The sequence below is a fragment of the Acanthaster planci genome, linkage group LG01, assembly GCF_054643075.1.
Source record: "Acanthaster planci isolate LZ-2023a linkage group LG01, COTS_SCS, whole genome shotgun sequence".
Taxonomy (NCBI): Eukaryota; Metazoa; Echinodermata; class Asteroidea; order Valvatida; family Acanthasteridae; genus Acanthaster; species Acanthaster planci.
The window spans coordinates 33444213-33467686 of NC_141777.1; the positions used below are offsets into that span (position 1 = coordinate 33444213).

The 23474-nt window shown below is 42.6% G+C and overlaps 2 protein-coding genes across 7 annotated transcripts; one reads left to right on the forward strand and one right to left on the reverse strand.

Moving 5' to 3' along the window:
* Positions 1–7: 7 nt before the first annotated feature.
* ints7 (integrator complex subunit 7) lies at positions 8–16727 on the forward strand. Of its 6 annotated transcripts, none has more exons than XM_087139984.1 (21): positions 8–89; positions 1035–1142; positions 1597–1726; positions 2890–3036; positions 3279–3416; positions 4175–4421; positions 4911–5142; positions 5914–6146; positions 6321–6417; positions 7038–7201; positions 7785–7919; positions 8488–8535; positions 9048–9209; positions 9870–10064; positions 10394–10497; positions 10897–10965; positions 12236–12398; positions 12731–12829; positions 14239–14347; positions 14697–14785; positions 15194–16727. In XM_087139984.1, exons 2-21 carry the CDS (start codon positions 1058–1060, stop codon positions 15443–15445), a joined length of 2898 nt encoding a protein of 965 aa, XP_086996110.1. In that variant the 5' UTR covers positions 8–89; positions 1035–1057; the 3' UTR covers positions 15446–16727. The 6 variants fall into 6 exon arrangements, with proteins under 6 accessions (XP_086996110.1, XP_086996124.1, XP_086996118.1 ...); XM_087139998.1 differs by having other exon boundaries at positions 42–89; positions 1040–1142; XM_087139976.1 differs by lacking the exon at positions 8–89 and adding an exon at positions 109–195.
* On the reverse strand, positions 15952–23231 carry lamtor3 (late endosomal/lysosomal adaptor, MAPK and MTOR activator 3). Its single transcript, XM_022248103.2, has 6 exons — positions 23057–23231; positions 20738–20772; positions 20283–20341; positions 19052–19185; positions 18133–18196; positions 15952–17611 (listed from the first exon to the last, which is right to left on the reverse strand). The coding sequence occupies exons 1-6, from the start codon at positions 23063–23065 to the stop codon at positions 17541–17543; spliced, it is 372 nt and encodes a 123-aa protein (XP_022103795.1). The 5' UTR covers positions 23066–23231; the 3' UTR covers positions 15952–17540.
* Between the last annotated feature and the right edge of the window lie 243 nt (positions 23232–23474).

Here is a 23474-nt window from a genome sequence, read left to right on the forward strand (position 1 = left end):
AGGGCGGCAAACGTTGTAAGAGGGAAAAGCGAGAACGTGACTGTAAATGTAAACCTAGCCTGTCGTTCTGTGGAGTAGTCTGGCACAAGGTAGGCATGTTACATACATACTAACGTGGTTCATGTAACTTTTCCATCACACTAGTATTCATGTTGGTACATCTAACACGAGTCAGACTTCGTGTAGGACTGGGAGGTAAAGTTAGGCTCACTGTCATGGTCATGGACTCATCATGCCATCGCCATGATCGCCAAACTGCGTTAGACATGCTAGACCTAGGCTGGTGGGGATAGGTACACAGTCACACTCACAGTTCCAGATTTGTATTGCTTGAATGTGCCAATTTGTTCTTCCGAAAAATGCACTTTCTCAATCAAATCTTTCCCCCAAAAAAACTTTCCCCCAAAAGCCATCCACACTAAGTAAATAGGCCCTAATAAGTTTTTAACAACATGCAGTCATGATGGTTTTTGGACTGACAACGAGCATTTTTTGGCAAAATTCAGACCTTTTTATATGGATCTTGTCTCTCTTCAACAAATGATAGGGGCCTATGCACATTTGAGTTGCATACTGTGAGTGTGACGCATGTCCGTTGAACGGAAGACCGGTTCCTGTCCCATCTCAGTTCCTCCGAACTTAGGGACGGTGACCAGTCCATTGACGTATGATGCATCGCATCATTTGCAGCCTCAACTCCATGGGCTGTGTGCGCATTCCTTCACAGGGAACCAACATTGCCTAGCAAGATCATATGCATGGAAATCAGGTTGCATGATTGGCTTAAAAACCACCAGTTTGCCTGAAAATACCTATTTCCCCCTGTCCACCATGTCCACATTCGTAATGTTGATAGTGTCAGTTTGCTGTGGGAGGGCAAGTGTTTTCTTCCTCCCACTGGATAAAGATCCTGGCAGCAGCCATGGCTTGGTTTGGTACCCAAACTGGAATGCAAAACATGTAGGCCTATGTTGATGTGATGGCTGCTCTCATTATCCACTGCCCGACTGCTCAAAAGTTATTTTCTTTTTGAGGCCAGTGTGGTTTGGATGTGATCATGAGGCTGTCCGCAATGCCCAGTGATGCCGGATATGGAGAACAAGAGCAAGATGCTAATACGGCATTGTTGGAGCTGGACAAAGGTAAGTTGGAAACACATGAAGTCTTACTGTTCTAATGATTGTTGTAAGAGCAGGCCGTTGTGGGATGCATCGGGTGTTTTTCTTTTTTCTTTTTCTGAAATGGAGGAAAATTCCCTGCATCTCCCCAAGTTTTGGCAGGTGAGTGATACTGTAGCATACTAGTGTTTGCGTATGAATTGGAATTGGAAGACCACATTTGTTGCATCATTATGGGACAAATGTGCCAAGAAAATGAGAGGAACTGCGTTGGTGTAAAAGTACTTGCATTATTGTGTCAGTTGCTATCGCCATGCAAGAGTTGTTAATCTAGATCCTAAATGCATGTTGTCCGGCTATGGGTATGACTTTCAAATGTTTTCTTTATGCAGAAGGTCCCACTTCTGTCCTTTCCTGTTATCCATTGTGAAAGGAGACCAGATTTGTTGAAGGATACGTTTCATCTCTTCTATTTCAGGTCTGCGTTCTCTGAAAGTCGGCGAGCAGTGCGAAGCCATAGTGCGCTTCCCCCAACTCTTTGAGAAGTACCCGTTCCCAATCCTCATCAATTCTGCCTTCCTGAAGCTTGCTGACGTCTTCAGGGATGGGTAAGCAGTTGTCTCCTCTCCTCTGCTGCTGTCTTCGCATGTGGTTGCTGTTGCTGCTGACATGTACTGCCGGATAGGAGGTTGCTTCTGCTAACTTTGCCTACCGTTACTGCCAAAGTTACCGCCAGTACTTCTGCAGATGCTCACGTTGCTGGTCTGTCTCAAAATGCTTCGAATGATGCTGCTCTTGCCGCTGCTTTTTGCTGATTGTAATGACTGGTGTTCTAACTAGATAGGAATATTTTAATGCCAGGTAAATTTTTGGATTGCGAAGCGTAACAAGCGCAGTGAGCAGAGCTCTCGCGGCTCGCTGGACTGGATTTGTGCCCTCTATTGATACCGCTGTTCAGCTGGTCTTGAGCCAAGACTACAAACATGTCCATGCTGCCTAGGGCCGGGGCAGGCTACATAATATCCCATAATTTCACATTCAGGTCTCGTAACAATGCTAGATAGACATTCTCAACGCTTCCTGATGCTTAAAATATGATTGAATGGTACATTTTCAGTAATATTTCAGTTCATTTTTTGGAAAATCCGTGCTGGTCGGCACAGCCAATTTGAACCCGAGAGCTGTGGCTAAAACACTGGTAATGACTATTGCACGAACTGATGAAACTGGCGTCACTGCTTTTGGGGTTGATGATAACAAACGTTGCTAGTGACAGAACGTTCTTATTTGTGGCTGGACTTGCGAAAGTATTTGTGGTAGGCATGAGTACAAAGCTGGACGCTACATCTGATGTTGCTCAGTGACTGGACGATTGGTTTTGAAATTATCTAAGCATCGTTTATCAACTGCTTTACATTTTGCAGTTTTAAATCACTGAAATTGGCTTTTCAGTCCGTTTCGACAAACATATATTCTTGATGATTCTTATGTTACTGGAAATGTATTGCAGCTGCCTTTTTTGTTTATGTTAACACCACAGGAATCGGTTAAAATCCAGGTACTCTCCTGGAGTGCTGTGTACTTTATGCGCTCTTAATCCACAAGGCAGTCCTCACGCACACACTCGGCAGATACTGATGGAAGTTGTGAGCTGCTGGATGTGATGATATATTGCTCTGTGGCAAGCGTGAGAATAGTGAGATGCTTGTAGGTTCTCGATGGTTCTCAGTTGACTCATGGCCTTCATTTCATGATTGTTTCCTGGATGTAGGAGTAACTTCCTTCGTCTGTGCGTGGTGAAGGTTGCTCAGCAGAGCCGACGCCATCTGGACAAGATACTCAATGTGGACGAGTTTATCCGCCGCATCTTCTTCGTCATCCATAGCAATGATCCAGTTGCAAGGGCAATAACCCTCAGGTTAGTTGTACCAAAGTTAATACTTTGTGCTGTGGAACATGAGAGCTTGGATTCTATAACTCCATATTTTGTTATTAGGAATTTTGTAATATTGTTTCCTCTATTTTCCAAATCTTGTATAAAGTGTAGACTTTAATTGTTGTCTTCATCTTTACACACTGCTCATTTTACAAATTGCATTTTTTGAGTGTTAAACTTGAAAACGTTCATGAACTGTGAGATTTTCTTGCGTTTGTCCTCAGGGTCTTGGGCAGTATTGCGGGTATCATTGCTGAGAAGAAGAACATACACCACAGCATTCACAATGGTCTAGATTCCCACGACAGGGTGGAGCTGGAATCAGCCATCTATGCTGCCTCATGCTTCTCAGCAGAATCAAGGTACCAGCCTTGCTCACACATTCCGTGTATGTTCAAGAAATTTCATATGTCACTTAGAAATTCAGAAGAAAGGTTTTACTTCAATTGTCATCAACTACTGTGCATGACGGGCTTATTTTAAAATCCGTTTTTATGCGCCATTCAGCGAAACATCTTTTTAAGACTGCTCGTGGGAAAGTGGAATTATGTCAGGATGAGACATATGTAACTTCGACTTGATGAGGAGACTAAATTCAAGAGAAAATGAAGACAGCATGTTCTGAGAGTGTGAGGAGGAAACATGGACCCCAAATTAAACTTTGTAGAAAACATCAGAGGTAAAGGAAAAAAAAACAATTCTGGAAATTCTTTGAAAGAAAAGACCTGGATCGACCGTTTCATGTTGCCCTAAAAGATGGATATACAGTTAAGGTCTCCATATAAAGAGCTCTCTTATACTGAAATTCTGAAGTCTCAAGTCTCTTGAATTTTTTGTTTTTATCAGTTTTTCCAGTCTTTTTATAATGAAGCAGTGTGGCCAGACTCATCAACCCTGCTATAGTGAGAGTTGAATGTGTATCAAAGCTGAACATTGACCACTCTTGGCATTTGATGGCCTGTTTTCCTTTAGATTAAATTTTTTTAACGCTCATTTTCAGGAGTTCAGATTCAGTAGACAAATTTCCCTAATTAGATGGACTTTTGCCGACCCATCAAAGAGACTCCTGCTTGACTCCATGCCCCTCTGCTGAGGCTCCTTTGTACCATTTTTCTCAAAGAACGTTTGCGTCGGGGATCTGTCACAAGCTGGCCGAGCTGATCCAGGGCCTGTCCACCCCCACCGAGATCAAACTCAAGCTCATCCCGATCTTCAAGCACATGCACCACGACACTCCGTCCGCTGCCTTCGCCCGACAGCTCTGTCTGGATCTCCTGCCTTCCTACCCAGCCAAGAGCTTCCTGACTGTCACGTTGCACACCTTATCGCAGCTAGCCGCCGCCTCATTGGTTCATATTCCTGATCAGGTATGTTTCACGGCCAATCAGATGGAGGCACAGGTACGAGTAGGGTCTGCAGCGGCCTGTATGTGAGCCCTTGCTGGATTCCATGTAGGGAATCTGCTGGTAAGATCCAACAAAGCTGTGCTTTTGCTTGATTTCTAAGGATTATTTCTGGTAAGGGCTGTTTTTTTTTTAAACTTTATCAAACAACTTTTCACATGTGCTTGTCAATATGATTAAATGAATATATGTCATACATCTATTGAAGTTTTTAACTTTCCATCAATTTATTTATAGTAGTCAGTCTCCAATATTGAATCTTGTAGGGAAATGTATTTATTAAGAAAGATGTAATAATCAATCAATACAAAATCAGCTCATGCATAACTGAAAGTACTTTTGTACAACTTTATTTTAATAATACAAATGTCTATTTAAATTTTTGAATTCCACCAACACGCAAATATAGTTTGTGTATGAGGTTGTCAGCGATTCCCTTCTGACTTCATGCAGGTGAGCCTGCTCCTTGGCTATCTGTGCCACGACCCCCGCACGGCTGTTCAGATGACCTGTGTACAGGACTTATGCCTCCTTGCCCGGAAGGCCCCTCACATGTGGACCAGCGAAAACCTGGCCTCTCTAACCGGGCAGTGCCAGGGCTGCGAGTCGCCCGGCCTGCTGGCCAACCGACTGCGAATCCTGGCCATTCTGTTCGGGACGCCGGCGTTGCTGGTGCAGGAGCAATGTGAGTGAACAGAGTGAAAAATAAAGAGCTTAGGGGGTCAGTTTTGCACATGAACTGGCAGTGAGGTTACCAGTGCATATCTATGTGCCCCAAGGGACATTTAGTGACCAGAGGAAGGTCCTAGTAGACCCTCTTCTTTCGCTCACAGTCCCAAGGAGGGGGCATGGATATGCATGAGAGACCAACTTATGCCACGTGTGTTTTATAACACACACCTCTGTCCAAAATGTAAAGTAAAAAACAACCCTCTCAGGGTTTTATAATTGAACTATTTGAATTCAACCAATAATTTATAAGCAATTCAACAAGCAATTTTCAGAGTATATTGCCTGACCAGGAACTATACTCCGCAAATTACACGAGTGGTGCCTTGGCACGTGTCCAGTTTACAATGCAGAAAAATCTGCCGAGCAGTGTTTCCTGCTTGATAGCTCTGTAAATGAATGCCAAGAACCCTTTTATTGGTAATCAACTGTACTTGGGGGCATCGTTGTGGATCCCATGTACCATATAATCAGGAGGGCTATTTCTTGTCAAGACTGTTTTGGAGAGAAAGTCACAAGGGAAATGTTACATCGTTTTGAAAACTTCTCGTGTCCCTGTACTCTGTGTCAAGATCACTTTGAATGATCCTTTGTAAAGTAAATTTGAATTTGAGGCCTTCAGCTCTCCTTAAATGCTTCTCTTTATGAGTAAATCTTTTTTCTTTTCACCTTTCACATAGGCCTATGTGTATACCTTCATGAAAATTATCTTTCTTTCAACTCCTAGTGGAGCCTATCGCCACCCTCTGTAGCACACTGAGTCAACACTGGGACGTGAAGGTGGCAGCCACGGCTATCCAGATAAGAACCCTCCTGGCCAAATGGCAAAATGTGGGCTCTGGTGTCCATGACACTGGAGATTCGCCAGCCTTATCATACATGCCTATAGCATTTGCAGCTCAGAATATAGTCATACAGTGTTTGGCAGAGGAGACGAAATCTGCAACAGAAGCCCTCAAAGTATATAAATGGAAAATACTCATAAGAATTTTTATAGTTTTATTGCTTGATTTGTATATGTACAGATTACTAGAGGCTAAGAGATTCAAACTCTTAGAGATGCTTTGATATAGAGTTGATAAGTTCTCCACGATATCAAGGGAATGATGGTTTGATGTTATTTGTCTTGTCCAGGTCGTGCTTGGTTGTATCCGAGATTTGAGTGAGAAGTGCCCAGAGGCCCTTCCAGCATTGGTCAACACACTGACAATGTCACTGAAATCCACTACAGGTCAGATGCTGTGGCATGCAGATTTTCAATAAATATTTTAACAAGTCAACAGGCTAGTTTTTCACCTGACCATAGAACAGCATTTGAAACCCAAGTGCCTTGTTTAGTGCGCTCCAGGTCCTGTCTGAGAGAAATATAAAAATATTTTTTCAAGGTTTCAGCTTTTTCAAAAAATATTGCAATTTATTCAAATGAGAAGTACATCAACTCCAACATCTAGTAAGGAATTTACTGAAAATTATGTGAATTTAATGAAAATATCACCTAAGCGACCAGTCTAGGATTTAAGTTTAGTTGTGATGAGAAGTTAGTTTGTAAGTACACCCATCAAAAAATCATAAACAGAAGTAAGGAAAACTATTTTATTGCATATTCACATAAATGGGAACCTTTGATGATATTCTTCAAATCGATGAAAATCTTCAGCTTCATACGTTCTACGGTTTTTCCAAACAGTATTTGCTTCTAGTAGTGTGTTGTTGATGTAATTTCTTAGGATAGTTCAATTTTCTCTTTGGAAATGAAAACATTGAAATATGAGGTAAAAATTCATAAAGAAGTTTAACATCTATGCACCGTACTTAGGTCATACAACATCTCCACATTGACTTTTCTTATAGGCGAGGGTGGTTTGGCGTTGTGCCGTTGTCTTGTGTCCCTCGGCGAATCGAGACCAGAGGATCTCTTCACCAGTCATTTACCAATCCTGCAGGAGCTGTATACCGATGCCCTCAAGCTGGAGCAATCTCACAGCGAGGAGAGCAATGTGAGACACAACATGCTGGTAAGTCTCTTGCATTCATTGGGAAGGAGTCTGTCACAAGGACTGAATACCCTGCTTGTGGTCCTGCCTTGTCCCATGAGGGACCAGCCGAGCTGCATACCATGCATACAAATGGTATCAATGCGGTCTTTGTCTTCATATCCAGTGGGAAATAGCTACACGAGTGGAGTACACCCTAGGTTTTCACGGGCTGTTCCCATGACGACAGCTTTAGTTCAGAAACGGGCAGTATCCCAAGTGGGACTTTGAAGAATTTCAAGACGGATTTTAAAATCATTTGCATTTTGACGTTGGACAAAAGTTTTTGTAAATGAAATTAAAACTGTCTGGTGGAATATTTTTAGAAACAACTTTGCCGATGTCCTTTAGCCAAAGTCGTTGAGTTACTATAAATGGACCCTGTGCTCATGCACTCGACCAATCAACAGAGAGAATACAGACATGAATGCCCTGGATTCCTGCACTAGTGGAAGGTGCTACAATTGTGCACATTCTGAGGAAAATCAGTATTGCCTACTTTGTGTTACATGTGCATTAATTGAATGATTCCATGATTTTCGCTCTCTCCGCACACTCTGTTCAGGTTGGCTTGGCCATGCTGCTCCTGTTGGCTGACAGGAAGGGACGATTGTGCCCCAGCGTCAGTCAAAATATCCAGGAGCTTGTACAGCGTTACCCATGGCCAGCATACCGCATTGCACACCAAGCAACGAGACTAGTGAGTATCCACTGCCCAGTGTGTGTCTGGAGAGTAAAAGTTGGCTCTTTCCTGCCTCTCAACCATAAAATAGACCAGACCAGACAAGAGCATTCCACACATCTTCAATGACTGCATTTGTAGGGAGTTGCTAAGGCGTATCAAAGAAATTTACCTTATGCCAAACCATGCTCTTACCTGGCTCACCAACTCGGATTGGGTTGCAGTAGATTTTTGCTGGAGTCATATGTAAGAAAAGGTTAGGACTGTAGAATAGGAATGCAGACCTTCACTTGTGTCTCTTAAGTTTTTCATCAGATGTTTATTGAAAGTTTTCAGGACAGATGAAAGTCCAGCCCATTCTCTATTACCTGAGATTTTGGATGTCCGAGTTCTGTTCCATTCCCAAAGGAACGTGGCAATAGCTTTTGAGCATTGTTGAATATTTTGATGCTTTGGGAAGGTTCCTTATAAGCAGAATGCCTAAGGAGTTAGTAAAGGTTAAATATTTTACCTTGGTAAATTTCTTTTTGTAAAAAAATTTCAGCCTCTCTGATTTCTGGATTCATCTTAAATTCGTCTTTCTCAGAATTGCCATGAAACAGCGGCAGAAATCTTCGCCAAGCTAGCAACACAGGTAGTTGTAAGACAGTTATATGTTCAATCAAAAAGAAGGCTCACCCATCTGGCTGCACATCAATATTCCCCCTAGTTGATTCCAAGAAGCCCCTTCCCAGGCAGCTATCCAATCCAGTTCCACCAGACCAACTTCAACTCCACCCAACAAATCCTAAATCTATCATCGCCTTTAAACCAAACTGAACTAAACATGGCTGGAACGGACTACGTGCCCCGTCTTCCCAAGCATGACCAGCCAAGCCAAACCCAACAAAGGCATCCATTCTTTCTCTACGATCCCCAAAGTCATCTTTGGAGATTCAACCCATACTGCTGCCCAGGTACCCCCAACCAAAGTAGAACAAACCAAACTTAGATTGTTTATGAGCAAAGGATGTTGGTAGAAGTATTGATATCTCGGAATTTGTCTTCTTTCTTCATTTATGAAAGCTTGAGCAGACTTTCATTTTTATATCTATGCTACAATTTCCATACTTTGCAGACCTGTTATATTGTCCCTTTGTGTCCCAGGTTGCCTCGGAGCACTATTACTACTGGCTGTGTGGCTTGGAGCAATTCTGCCTTGGTGAGACCTGCCTGGCAGCGATCACTGAGAAGCCAAACAATCTCATGCCTTGTCTGTCCAAGGCCTTGCAGCACTACGAGAAGGGACTGTCGAATCTCAAGGTCATTGTGAGCAGAGGCACACTCTCACAAAATCAATTAGGGGCTTTTGGAGGATTTTGCAGGATTCAGTAAGGCAGATCCTATGGGGCTTCATAATCCATGAGAGTTCAAGTGAAAGGAATAGACGTTATGCTTCATGCAGGAGGGATGATTTTTTGGAGGGGTGAATTTTATAGCTTAAAGTTTTAGGGACTCGGGGCTGAACCTCAGTTTCCAAGATGCTTGCATTCAGTGTCTTTCCATGGTTTTCTTGAGTAGCCCACACTGTTGTCACGGGAACCACATACATCATGTACGATAGTTTTTGTGGGGACCCAAACTATTTGTAGGGACACACCAAGAACCCAACAACACCCCACAAAATTTTCACCATAGGGTGCCAGCTGGGCACCTTAAATCACAGTCACTGCACAGAGTCACCCATGCTAACAAAAAAGGGTTGGGTGTCGCCAGAGCTACTTTTGAGTTAAGGCCTTTTAAAAACTAATCTTGACCCTGTAAATTAACAGTCAGGAACCCTAATAGAATATGTCACCTACATAATGCTCATCTCTGTCAGGATGCCAAACTATGTGATACATCCAACCATAGAGCTCAGTTCTTTCTGATGCAGGTGGCCATTTTGTGGGGTCCAGTCAAATGTTTTTTGAAATATTCTGCTTGTAGGCAGCGTCAACCCCTTCCCACCCTCTCCTGTTCCACTGTGACTTCATGAGGCTGAGGGCTGACATGTTGCATTGCTGCCTTCTCCTCCTGTCCTGCCTAGCGACCATCCGGACCTGCCCGCCTCCTGCTATTGCTCCTGCTGTTGCCTTGACGATGGGCCAGGAGCTTCTAAGATGCGGGCACATGGCAACCGAGGTAATGTAACTCCTAGTCCTTTGTAAAGGAGGGCTTTAACTTCCATGTAAAAGTTATTGTTTATGTGGACTCCACAACTTGCTGGGTCTGCTGTATAAGTATTTTACTTTTTGAGATTTTAACAACTTAATGATAATATATTTGAAAGTGATTTTATTGCAGGTTTTGAAATCTGCAGTAAAAAATGAAATGAAAAACTGCTGGTACTTGCAGTAGTTAATTGAAAAAAATCAGGTGGAAAAACAGATGTTCTGTATAGTGCTGTTCTGTACACACTTTAGACGTTTTCAGCTGTTTATTTCTTGATTTTTTCCCCTATTACATCATAGATGCAGCAGTGTGCCGCACAGGTCCAGCAGTTGAGTGTCCGTTACGCTCGGTTGTACCAGACATCATTCGATGCTGACCCCGACTCACTCAGCAAGATCAAATTGTATCCTTGTCAAGGGAATGGTTGGGTGACAATCCATTTCGTGCAGGAACAAGAAATGGAATGTAATTTACAGTACGATCATGTCCCTTGGGTGGGGCCACACTGCATACATAGGTTCGTTCATATTTGAAAGATTAGGACGGCGGAGATGGGAGGGGGCATACCCCACCCCTGGCTGCGAGATGATCCATAAAAGCCTAGCTCTTTAAGGACTAAACCCACAATATATCATGTACTAAGAATGGTTTGTGAAATGAGTTCCTGGTTGGTTAGTTTGCCATTCGTGGGGATTTTAGTGTGCGCAACCATCTGACTGGCCAGCAATCTCTTGCCAGCTTGGTGCTGGCATGATGTGTCAAGTATTTAATTACAGACCTTTACTTTTAACTGTTTGTAAAGAATTCAACAACAGTGTTTGCTGCTGGGTCATGCAATTGACTGCCTCGTCCTCAATAATCCAGCATACAGGTGAGAAAACATTTATTTGTTGACTCAAAATGGGTAGATGAGCTTTCATATTACATTTGTATTACGTTTCATTACTGGAGTAAGTTGTCATTCAGCAAGATGAGTACTGTATGTGCAGTCAACTCTTGAAGTCTTGTTTGAAGTGTTATCCTTTTTGAGACCTGTGCATTGTTTACTCTTGTTGGCACACCATTTTTATGTCTTGTAATTTTGTTTAGCAAATCTCTTGATGGAGTGGTCACATTGAAGGCTTACAGTAATTCTTGACCTTCTGTAAAGTTGTTGTAGTCTAGAAGAAATTGATTTAAAACAGAAAAATTCAAGAGTATTAATATGAGCTGTTGTGTCTGGTTTCAAGGTATCCGCTCACCTAATGCAGTGAGTTGAACTATAGTTTTGAACTTTTTCAAACTCACTTATGTCTGCAGATTTTCACACCGGAAATGTAGTTCGCTATGTGTGTAGATTTATTTCCTTCCATATTGTATGTAGCAAACTCAACTTTTTGTGGAATCAATGAAAGTGTACCACAGCATTGTAATCAAGACCTTTGAATTCAAGCCACAAGCTATTCGAGTGAGAAGTAGACATGAATCAAGTCGGACTTAAGTTGTTCTTCCCAGTCAGCTATCCCTTCAGTTTGTATACAGTACACAGTCGTTGCACTCGGCAGCTCGCATAATCCTTATAGGGCGCCCTCATTTGATAGCCTATATTGTACAACGTGTGTCATGTCACCAGTCTGTCTGACTTGATGGGTAAGCCAATCGGACCCCCCCCATCGGTAATATGTAGTTGTTCATAATTGCATATGTGACATGATCTTGCAGAGTGTATATGGGATTTCCACCAATCAAAGTAGTCAGACTTGGAATTTCCACCAATCAAAGTAGTCAGACTTGTAGACGCATTTATTATAATGCAGGTGTGAGCGGTGCCAAAACGAGTCTGGCAATTTGATTGGCTGCTACCACCTTTGGTAGATGGGCCCATTTGCTGTGTACAAACGGTTGGCAGATTCGTCAAGTTAGGATTTCTGAACTCACAGTAATAAGTGGACACAAGAGGGCGCAAAGCAAGTAACGCCGCACAGCGGTAAAAGCATGAATCCTTTCTTACTTGATACATGGTCTCATGACTGATCTTGTGAATGGTCTCATGTCTGGACTTGGGTCTGGTCATCTGATGGTCTTGACTGTAATGCCGGAGTACAAGTTAACAAGTTGTCAGACTCGCATTGTTAAGACCAGATTTATTTGGTTTTGCGCAGTGGGAACAAGCAGTGGAATCTTCTGGGCAGCTGCAACGCAGTGGAAGGCTCCACGGGCACCAACAAGCAGCAGGCCAAGAAGCAACTGCAGATGACAAACACCATCTTGAAAGATCTGCAGAACGTCTTGGTGCAGACGGACGGACAGTCCATTTCTCATCAGGTATAGTTGAGCCCTAGCCCAGATCCTTCAAAATCCCCCCGGGCTCAGGGGAGGGGGGCAGGAAGATTTGGTAAGATGAGGAATATAAAACTTTACTCGTGGCTCCTTGCCTGTTGAAAATAAACACTTTGCCGTTGGATACCAGTGCAGTTGTGGATTTTAGGTTTCTAGCAAACTTGGGCCCATATGCAAGCGTGCAACTATGCACTGAATCATTGGAGATGTTCGCCCTCAGAGTGCATCATATTTGAGCTACAGTTGCCAAAAAATATGTGGTGTAGCAAAAACTAGCAATTGATAACTCGTAATGCCGGTCTCTGTCTGTCTTATAGCATGTCAACTGCCTGACTGAGGCGTGTGCAGGAATGATGAGATTACCATTTGGTTTTCCACGTTACTTCTTCCAGGCATTACAGTCGACCAGCATCAAGGTAGGCAACAGAAATCGTGCATTTGTGCTCATCGAGTCCAGATCAGCAACTCCTAGATTGACCTTTGTTTGGTGTTTGGAATGGTTGACAGGTGGTGTTCAGCCATTTTCAACCCTGTGGTAGTTCTGAACAGCGAGTTCTGTTACTACCCTCGTGCTTACTCACGGTGTATGCGGTAACAAGTGAACAATCTCAGATGACTGAAAGTGCCCCGACTAAGCCAAGAGATTATTCCTTGATTAGATTTTAAACAACATACATAAGAACACGCATTTCTGACCTTGCTTCCACAGAACTCAGTTGAGCCGAGTCGATTTGCCACTTCACTCAGCTGTTTTTCTGACTTAACCACTTCGTGCCGGGGCATTTTTCAACGTTGAGGATGCTGGGCCGGCATGACTATCATTTTTTCCGTTTTCAAAATCCTTCAACAATTCATCATTCCATTTAACAGTCGTTTATAGCCGCACGGAGTAATCTTTAGGCACTACTCTAAGTTGACAGGTGACCTTCATTGATGCCCGAGTATTTCAGCCAGGCCTGCAGCCTTGTAAACAGAGCCCAGATTGTGCAGTGTTATACAACTGTCTTTTGTTCACGAACCTGGCTCAGTGCACTGCTGACCTCTTTTCAATAGGGGCCAGATTAGCATGCAGCGGTGCTGTGTGGCTCATCGCTGCGGTGGTGGAGAGCTTTTGTCCCCGGTGGTAATCCGCTTGCTCTAAATACCCCAAACCCTGGTATACGGTTTCAAAATAATGCTGGATTATCACCACTTTTGAGAGTGAAAAATGCCGGTCATGCCCAGCAGCCTGGTCTTTTGTTCGGAGTACGGTCTTTTGTTACAGGGCCCTGTTTCCTTTGTCCGAGTTCGGAGACCCCGGCCACACATATAAACCATACGGCTCCGATTTCGGAGTCCCCGGCTGGTAGTGGTTAATTACCTAGCTGTTAGTCATGTCAAAGAAAATGAAGCAAACAAAATGTAGGATTTCAAAGTTGTTGGATTAATTTGGTAGTTGATAATACAAATGGATTATTCTACCGTAGTGCATTTTGGGATTGTTCTGTACCATTTGCTTTGTGATTGTTTTTTTTTCCCCAGCTGGCTCTGTCACCAACTGCACGAAATCCAAATGAACCTGTGTCATTGTCTACTGACACGCATTTGGCGATGAAGGTTGAGGATTATTCTACCGTAGTGCATTTTGGGATTGTTCTGTACCATTTGCTTTGTGGTTGTTTTTTTTTCCCCAGCTGGCTCTGTCACCAACTGCACGAAATCCAAATGAACCTGTGTCATTGTCTACTGACACGCATTTGGCGATGAAGGTTGAGGATTATTCTACCGTAGTGCATTTTGGGATTGTTCTGTACCATTTGCTTTGTGGTTGTTTTTTTTTCCCCAGCTGGCTCTATCACCAACTGCACGAAATCCAAATGAACCTGTGTCATTGTCTACTGACACGCATTTGGCGATGAAGGTTGAGGGCGTTATACAGCACGGTAGCAAGCCAGGTGAGAATATGGCATTGTTTTAATTATTTTTCATAGGCTGCGTGTGCTATCCTTATAACTACTGAGGGCACTGTTGTTGCCTGCCTGCAAGAGCCAAAAGAAATGTTCATAGTTCAGGGGGAGTGAATGCCATTTGGCCTGTATAAAGTTGACACAGCTAATTTCAGACTGAGTTTGCGTAGAATTGGAGCCAAAAAACCACTGGGTACCGTTTTCAAATCAGTGCAAAGGAGACATTCTGTCACGTTGTTGTCGTTTTAAACTCCTGAATCCATTTTTGTTGAGGTAACTGATGTGAGTGATATTTTTTCTTATCCAATAACTTCTGATCTTGTTCTGAATTCTCCAGGCCTGTTCCGGAAGGTCAGCAAGGTGAAGCTGGCCGTTACTTCATCCTGCACTACTGCTAAGACAACAGGTCTTGGGAAATCCAGCGAGGTAAGCTGAAGGGATGCAAAGGGCCAGGCCCAAGCTCTGCATGGTACAGAAACTGGCCAGCAATGGAAAGCTTTCTCTATAATGATCATTGGGTTAAGTGCTGTCTGATTTCATGTATTTGATTTCCCCAGCTGAATGTTGCTCACGACCCAAATGTGAAGATAGTACGAGTTTACAAAATCTGACTCTGTTGCTTTCACTGTAGTGAACTTAAAGCATAAGTTGAGAATTTCACCAGTCATAATTACTGTAACGGTGAAATCGTGATACCATAAAAATACATTCCCAACTAGAAGTCCTGCAAACTTGTGAATTTGTACTAGAGATTGCTCAGTGAAGATTTCCTACATCCAATAACTTACAGCAGGACTTCTTGACGGGTAATTTGGATTACATTTCTCTGCTCAGTCCGACAGCGGTACCAGTGAGGGCACATGGTACACAGAGCCCCACCACGACTACTTCAGCATTCAGATCCTGTTATCCCTGCCCGTGGTCGGCACCCACACCATCAACGTAGAGGCCAGTGTGGTGGACGAAGATGGCAGCTGCTGGCAGACGGGGCCCAGGCTGAGCCTGCTGGTCAAGACATACGAGGAGCTGTCCCTGCAGCAGCGTCAACAGCAGCAGGCCAGTCAGCAGACCGCTGGGGGTAGATGAGGAACGGGTCGGTGTGGGCAAGCGGAGATCTGAGGCTTACATTGTTTGTCAATACATAAACATGATGGAATGTATCGCCAAGTACCGTTCCACTGTGGCATGAACTACATGCTGGCCAGCAATCCTTACTCACCAGTAAACTACATGTGTTCTGGGATGATCACCTCATATACGAGAACAAAATCATAGGCTCTGAAAAAGAGTTGAGGTTACTTTTCCTTCAGAGCAAATCATAACACAAAAGAGGCATACTTCGGGCAACAAGTTCCATGGATGCCAAAAACAAATGACTTGAAAGAGCTCTTTGTTGGACAGTGATCTTGGCAATTCCAGTTACGACAATTGTCACAAACACCAGATTTTTCAGGCCAGGTCCTTTGAGGCAGGTTGTAGAAAGTAGCAACGTTGTCTTGGCTTCCATTCAAGACAGTGCACAATCCGATGTGCGTGCAGCCACCGTTAAGCATAGCCAGAGCATATGACCATTTCTCGACAGCCTGTGATAGTTTGCAGGATCTTCACATGAAATAATTCATAGTGTATGTAATTTGTGTGTTCTTAACTGGGGGTAAAAAAAGTACACATATATCACTACTGGGTTTTTTTAATTTTTTTTTTTATTTTGATCAGAAAGATAGCTATATTGACAGGGCACTGTATGACCAAAAAGATCTGGTAAGCTTAGATTAATCCTACTTTTTATACAGGCATGCACAATAAATATCACTTTTTTCCATTCTTTTCAGTCGTCTAATTCCATCAATGTGATCCTTTGGTCTCAAGATTCAGGTTTAACTAATCCTTTGGTGACAAACTGGTTTTCAAAGTTTGTGTAATTTTGAAAAGACTTCAAGGGAATCACTGTGTTGTAAGATCACACTAATGACCATCAGGTTGCCATTTACATGTATGAGCATTGCCAAGGGAAGCAATATTTCACACTCCTGCCCACAAATGAACAAGAATTGAATGTTATAATGAACAAAACAGTAGAGACTGCAGTACTATCAGTTTAAAAATTCTGTCTCATCGTTTTGAATCCCATTTTGTTGCAGTGCCCACTGGTTAAACTCAGGAGACTCTGCCTGGCCATATCTTGTTTTCCTTTTCTTGTTCTTTCCAAAATATCAGTTAGGCCTACACTCTTTGCAAACACTAGTTTCTCGCAATGCCTAGTTTTTGTGTTTTTTTACCTTAGTTGAAAAGTGTATACTTGTATGTGTGACAAAAATATCGGATGGTAGCGTCTTGAACCAAGACTATTAAAAGCTCTTCCTCCTCACATTGTTGACATGGCCCAGTTATATAATCTTTCCCAAGGGATGTGCAAGCACTATGGTACACGCATGCTGGATACCACTTAACACACCACCCACTACATAAAGTAACTGTTCATAAGGAGTGACAACTCTATGTTTGATTGAAATTTGAAGCTTGCTTTTGGGAAATAGGTTTACCGTCATTAACAAAATAAAGACAACACTAACTTTTATGAGTCAAAGCTTCCCTTCACAAATCACAGGCATGTCAGGCCACCTCGGTCTGACAAGAGACTGTCTAAGCCATCCAAATTTGTAGCGTGCTTACGACAGACGATGTGTCCCAGTGAAATGTTGCGTGTTGATATGCACCCCTTGACTGCCCGGCAAAGCAGCCAGCCTCGGCCCATCTGTCTCACAGCAAGCATCACACAACTCTCTCAAAAAATTACAACTTCATTCTTTGATATCGCATATATTAATGTTTCCAGCAGTAAAGACTCAGCTGGCTTACTTTTTCAATATGGGAAGTTGGTGCTGCGTGACCCAAGCACATGATTTGGAAGGCACCTGGTATAATGCCGAGTTACTTTGCCTTAAAACCTCAGCCTCCAAATCCCAACAGTTGCAATTTCGGAATATGCATACAAGTCAGACACACTGAAAAACATTTCAACCTTTGCAGAACCATCCAAATATTGGGACAAAGTCTTTAAGCAAGAAGTACTGCAAGGGATTACAGACTTTGTGGGAAGAGTCAGAAAAAGTATCACCCCTAACTCTTGATACCCTCTTAACCTACGTAAGTAAAAAAAAAATATACAAAATGGACCGCCTCATACTTCTATAGCTGTCTTCAGTTCTTGTAAAACTCCCTGCAATTCAGACTCCATACACAACAGTAAACCTGTTAAAAAGAAAGAAGCAACAGGGGATACCTTCATTCTTTACTTCAAAAACTCAAAAGTGTGGTGAATTGTAATAAATACCGAGTATTTCAACATGGACTTAAGATAATGATGACCCTGACAACTCAAACAAGATGAGACCGTGGGGGCCTTCACAGATGTTGTTAGTTTAATAATGAAAAACAAATGTGTTTCTTTAAAGCTGTAAAATTATGGTGGACTTCACAGGTTTCACAGTTGAAAAGTAACTTCAGAGTAATTCATCTGTGAAGCAAAAATCCTGTTGGTTTCTGCATCTATGCATTATAAACACAGCCCTTTCAAAACTTCCCAATATTTCTAAAATCCACCACTGGACATGAGCACGAAACCCCCTTTTTAATGAAACTCTCAAGGGGCATTAAGCCCTGTCTAAAATAACAGTGGCTGGGCTCTACCTTCCTCAGTGGATTTTGGAGAATCTGGAAGGTTTAGAGTTATGACCCCTGACTCTGTTAGAGCTCTAACGACATTTTCTTACCTGTGTTTGCTGTACTACTGGCAATTAGGCTGATGACCAATGGAAGTTCGTTGAACTGCACCACCTGAATATGATAAAAGTCAGTAAATCAACATGGGCTCCAAAGAAATGGTCAGGGGCATTGTAAACCCAAACCAAGATGGTGGTGCGAAGGAACAAAACCACTGTTTCCCAATCTCTCTTCAGCCAACAGTGGTTTGGAGTATCTAGAACAGCAGTACACCCAGATTAATGAAAGAAAGCTGCCTAAAAGCACAAGTTCATAAACAGGAGCAATTCAGCTCAGCAAAGAAACTGCAAGACGGTGCCATTTATGCCATTAACCATGTGCTGCTGGGTTTAATTTGAAGTTGCATGACGTACTCCCAGGGGATTTTAAAGATTTTCCATTTTCAAAAACTCATAACTTCATTTACTGGACGTTTACACCCACTTGAATGACTGTCTGATGGCTACTCTAATCTGACAGACAACATCTATTGACGCCCTTGTAAAGAGAGCCCAGATTGTGCAGCGTTAAGTAATTTTCTTTTGTTCCCGAAAGTGGCCCGGAGTGCTGCTGGCATCTTTTCAAATGCGGACCAGATTAACGTGCAGCGGAATTGTATCCCTCCTCCTTGGAGCGCTTTTGTTCCGGTGGTAATCCGCTCGCGCTGAATGCCACAAACAGTGGTACAATCATTCAAAACAATGACGGAATGACTGAAAAAATGTTGCCAATTCCCAGCAGCTCAGTCTTTTGTTCCAAGTACGGTCTTTTGCGTATAAAGCACCCCAGCACGAAATGATTAAGTGTAAAATTTAGAAATACTTTTTTCCTCCCTTTCAACGGATATTTTGATCAGTTATAATCGAAAGATGCACATCATAGTGATTAAAACACTGTGGATAGTTTGGACTTGAAAGAGCGTTCACCTACTTGATAGGCGCCATACATGCAGATGATGCTCTTGTTGTGTGACAAGCCCAGCTTACTGGCTTGATCCGCTGCCATGGCAAAGGTTGCTAGGAAGGCAGGCTTCAACGCATGCTCGGGGACAGCCTCAGAGGTCACTGCAGTCATACAAGGCAAAGCATAGGCTAGTTACAGGCTAATCCCAAGATATGCCCCTCCTGTGGAGGCACCATAACTACGTCATGTCAGTGCATGAATTTTGGTAAATTGAGTTATGGCTTCTAATTGTGGTTGCTTGAGTGGTATACGACAAGTGTTCACAATTTGATTTTAAAAAACTGTGACATCTAGTAAGTCCATCAATCTTGCTGGATATCATACAAATTGGGGGACTAAGTGCTGACTAGCTTTACTGCACACCAATTCTCTGAGCCTCAAGTGATAGGTGCATGTACCGGCAAGGGTGTCACTGTGTTTGAATTGTTTAACTTCTTTGTCCCTTTGGTGAGCCATTATTTTTACGTGTACCTTAACCCCTTCGCGCCGGGACGTGGCTAGAGCCGCCGTAAAAATTGAGATTCGCAGCCCGCTTTTCAGCTATTATTCTCGGCCCACGCTTGAGCGAACAGGGTGAAAGAAGGCAGACCCTGGCTCTTGTATATATGGTGATTGGCCTTTGTGTGTAGCCCAAAAATGAAAAGACCGAATTTGCATCATAATCACCAGCTTCACAATAGTCCCCACTTTGAAAAGAGGCAACGGGAATGTGGAAGCGTGAGTAGAGCCGCATGCCACCAAACAATCAGCCTTTTCACTGTGTAAATCAAAGCGTGCAGAGCAGGCTGGGCCACAAACCGAGAATTTACGGCTTGGCAGGTGGCATTCGTGGCCAAGCGAGACTGGAATTCTTGGAGTCGGCTTTCGGAAACAAATTCCCGTCGTCAAGGGGTTAACAACACCTAACTGTATTGCAATTACTTGTTTACCGTCATCTGTGTACATGCTATGAATGATGGGACTTGTGTGATTTCAGAATGATTTGATGCAACAACTCTTCAGTCTATGATTTTGAAGTTTGAAGTTCAATCTGCTCAGCATCCTATCCAACATCGGCATGGTCTTACACTGTTCAACACTGGATCACGGTGCCTATGTCCTTAGGCAACATACTTTACCCCAAATCCTACTGTTCCCAAAGGAGGAACTGAATGGACTTTTGGCTTTGGGGAGATAGTTTCAAACCGAGGCTACATACCTTTAATGACTGGTACTCCATCTCTGTCGGTTATAATAATTGCCTCCAGACCTTCGACCCTAATGGAAAAGGAAACGAGGAAACTTTTTGAGTTCTTGTCGTGCTTTCTATTCTTTCCCTTGTTTAAACTCTAAACAGCAGGATTTCTATGTAGATTGACTGATGGACACCAATTTTATGTATTTTTTCATGTGCAAATGATTCGTAAAAATCAAGATCGGTCACTTCACTAGTACAGCCCCACAGTGCACTTACAAATGTGCTACATTTACATGTGAAACAGTCCTTCATGTCATCAAATGTGCTGGTAAACATAACTACATATAACAACATCATGCAAAAATGCTTGTGCCATGAATTCAAACATGTTTTTTCCCCACCATGGAACAATACCTACATGTATGTACAAATACATGTATGTAAGTTGTTACAATGTACACAACACAGCAACTTACATGTGAAGCAATCTGGAGAAGTATTTTCGTAACTCCTATGAAAGACAGAACACAATATTATACAATAATTGTATGATTGGTATATATATTAGTATATGATTACAACTTTTTTATCTCAAATTTTTAACCAAAGCTTGAGCTCTAGGGCGTCCGACAAAAATTACGCTGTCTTTGAGTTTGAAAAGCATTCTTTTGTGACACTTTTGGGCAGACTGTTGTCCACACTGTCAAAGAATTCGTGGGTCACAATGTGTCGTGTTAAATGATGAAAAAACACATCAGTGCCATTGGTGTACAAGAAAGAAGGCTACATTCCGACAGTGATACACATGGTTGAACTTAGCAGAGGCGTAACTACCAAGGGGGAGGGGCAACGGAAAGCACACAAGGGTAAAGGACGGCACAAGGGAGGGTACATGGCCCCCAGCCGTAGTACGTCCCTCCTCCATATGAATGTTGAAAAATACAGCACTTGATGTATAAGCCGTAGATAATTTGCTTTCAGCATCAGTCTATGCTTTCAGGGCCCCATTGAAAAAAAAAAGGTGCAACCCCCGAGGCCTTTCCTTCATCCATGGTGCAACCCAGGTGCCCCTCAGGAATATCCCCCCTCCCAGTTATGCCACTGTTTGGAAGTGACAAAACTGACTCGACTGAGTGACACAAGCAAACAGAGAGTCGTCTTCAGCATGCTGCCACGGAAGTGAACAACTCTGTCCACAATGCACAATGGATGGTGCACAAGTCCACAATGGATTAACCCTAACCCTCCTGAATCCTTCACCTGTTGGAGGATTGAGGAGGGTTAGGGTTAATACACTAACTATGCCACTGTCCCAACTGTGTCAACGACACTTTATCCACCCAGGTTCCAACTTTGGTTGGAAAGAGACACCTTATGAGCAAAAGGGCACGGGCAAACAATCATGAACATTTATTGAGATTAAAGTACACATACACTGTAACTTAGAGAAAAGGAACACAGTGAGTGAAAAACTGACTGCTTCCAAGAGGAAAGGGGCAGAGGAGGAGAAAGCAATATGAACATTCTCACAATTTTATTCAACTACACTTTTATCACGCTTATTCTTTCCCAGTTGGGAATAACAGATCCACATGTACTTCCATCTTTGTCTGTGCATCACATCTAGGTACATATATATATATGTTACGCCCCAACTCTAGCAAAAGTCCCAACTATAGTTGGGACAGCCCCAACTGTAGTTGGGCCTTATGCCATAGTTGGGGTGTAACATATACACATAGGAGTACAAAAAGTATTGCTTATGCACCAAAATGTGGCATGGCCCTAATATTGTGGCACAGTTTGATTTTTTTGCCTGTAGTGCCTCGCTAGGGCAATGTTGTACATCAAATTTCACAATGAGTGACAATTTACCAAGCTCTCAATATTCCTATTCATATAGACCTATATTGAGTTTATGGCCCAGCTACAAAGTTCAAATGGAATTTGATTGGGGCCTGATTTTACATTTTCTTTGAACTTGAAGTGCAAAATTAACTCTTTTTAAAATTTAAAAATGGCATGAACAGGGCCAAGGCCTACATCATCATACATGTACAAGAAAATAATTTTCAGAAAGAGTTCCATGATATACTACTCATAGACCGAACACTTGAGGGCTCGAGTACAAACCTATTAATTAATGGGACTTGTCTAAAAAACCTAAGTGCTTTCTAAGTAAACACTTTGGAATTTAGTTAATTTCACTTTTTAGGACGTTATCAATTTTTGACAGCTGTTAGCGTGGTTAGTCAAAGCATGATCAAAGGGAAAATTAGTGATGCCCGTACACGTGGTATATGGAACTCTTTCCTACAAAAAAAATTGCAGGCGTAGCTGGCTATGTAAGTGTAAGTATTAATGGAACTCTCCAATTATTAACTAGAACTTTGAAAAACTCCATGAATGTTTCTATAGGATGTGCTGAGATGTGTATAACTTCAACTTCAAGTGCGCCAGGGAACACTCCCAACTGAGGTTAACCTCTGCCCAATTTCCGGACGCCGCCGTTTTTTAATTTCGGACAAAATTTCAAGACACTGAACTTGTTCACAAGGGCTCAACAGCATTATTATAAAGATACCAGTACCAATATTTTGCCAAATGAATTTGAAATTTTTCAAGAAAGAGGTTTTTGGCGACACTCCATGAGAAAAGTCATGAAAGCAACTACAAGCATGTCTAAGGAAACGTCGAAGTGCGCCACTTCGATGTCGATCGGCCACAACAGCATTTCTGACAGTCACAGGCCGATAATGACAAAATTATCAATTTTTTTATGGTAAAGGACTTACCTCAACCATTTTGCTTGTATGTCAAACTAAGAAGAACAACATCAAAATTTTTAACTCATTGTCACCACTTTTATGACTTAATAGAATCGAGAAAGTTTCATTTTCCAACTAGTAACTCTCTCCCACCATTCCGAATTTTTTTCTGAAGATTTAACTAACAGCGCCCTCCAGGTATTTGCACGTGATTTTTATGAGTCCCAAAGGAAGCCGCTGCACTGGCTGACGCCACTTGACTCGCAAGCATCTAGACTTCTTTCACCGGGCTGAAATTGGCACGAAATTCGGGCCGGATTTTCGGCTGGCCTGATTTTCGGCTGGACGCTATTTTGACGGCTGCAAGCAATCCTTCACGTAACTGGCTAGGAATTCTACGGAGGCCGATCACGGCATAGCAGAAAGAGCCCATAAACGTCCACAA

Coding starts and splice junctions, on each gene's coding strand:
- ints7 (XM_087139976.1), top strand. CDS start 150: ATGTTGGTACATCTAACACGAGTCAGACTTCGTGTAGGACTGGGAG. Junction 8,536..9,047: donor TCGCCAAGCTAGCAACACAG/GTAGTTGTAAGA, acceptor TTTGTGTCCCAG/GTTGCCTCGGAGCACTATTA. Junction 10,966..12,235: donor CTCAATAATCCAGCATACAG/GTGAGAAAACAT, acceptor GGTTTTGCGCAG/TGGGAACAAGCAGTGGAATC.
- lamtor3 (XM_022248103.2), bottom strand. Junction 20,342..20,737: donor TTCTCCAGATTGCTTCACAT/GTAAGTTGCTGT, acceptor CTTTTCCATTAG/GGTCGAAGGTCTGGAGGCAA. Junction 17,612..18,132: donor CAGTAGTACAGCAAACACAG/GTAAGAAAATGT, acceptor TCTTTTTAACAG/GTTTACTGTTGTGTATGGAG.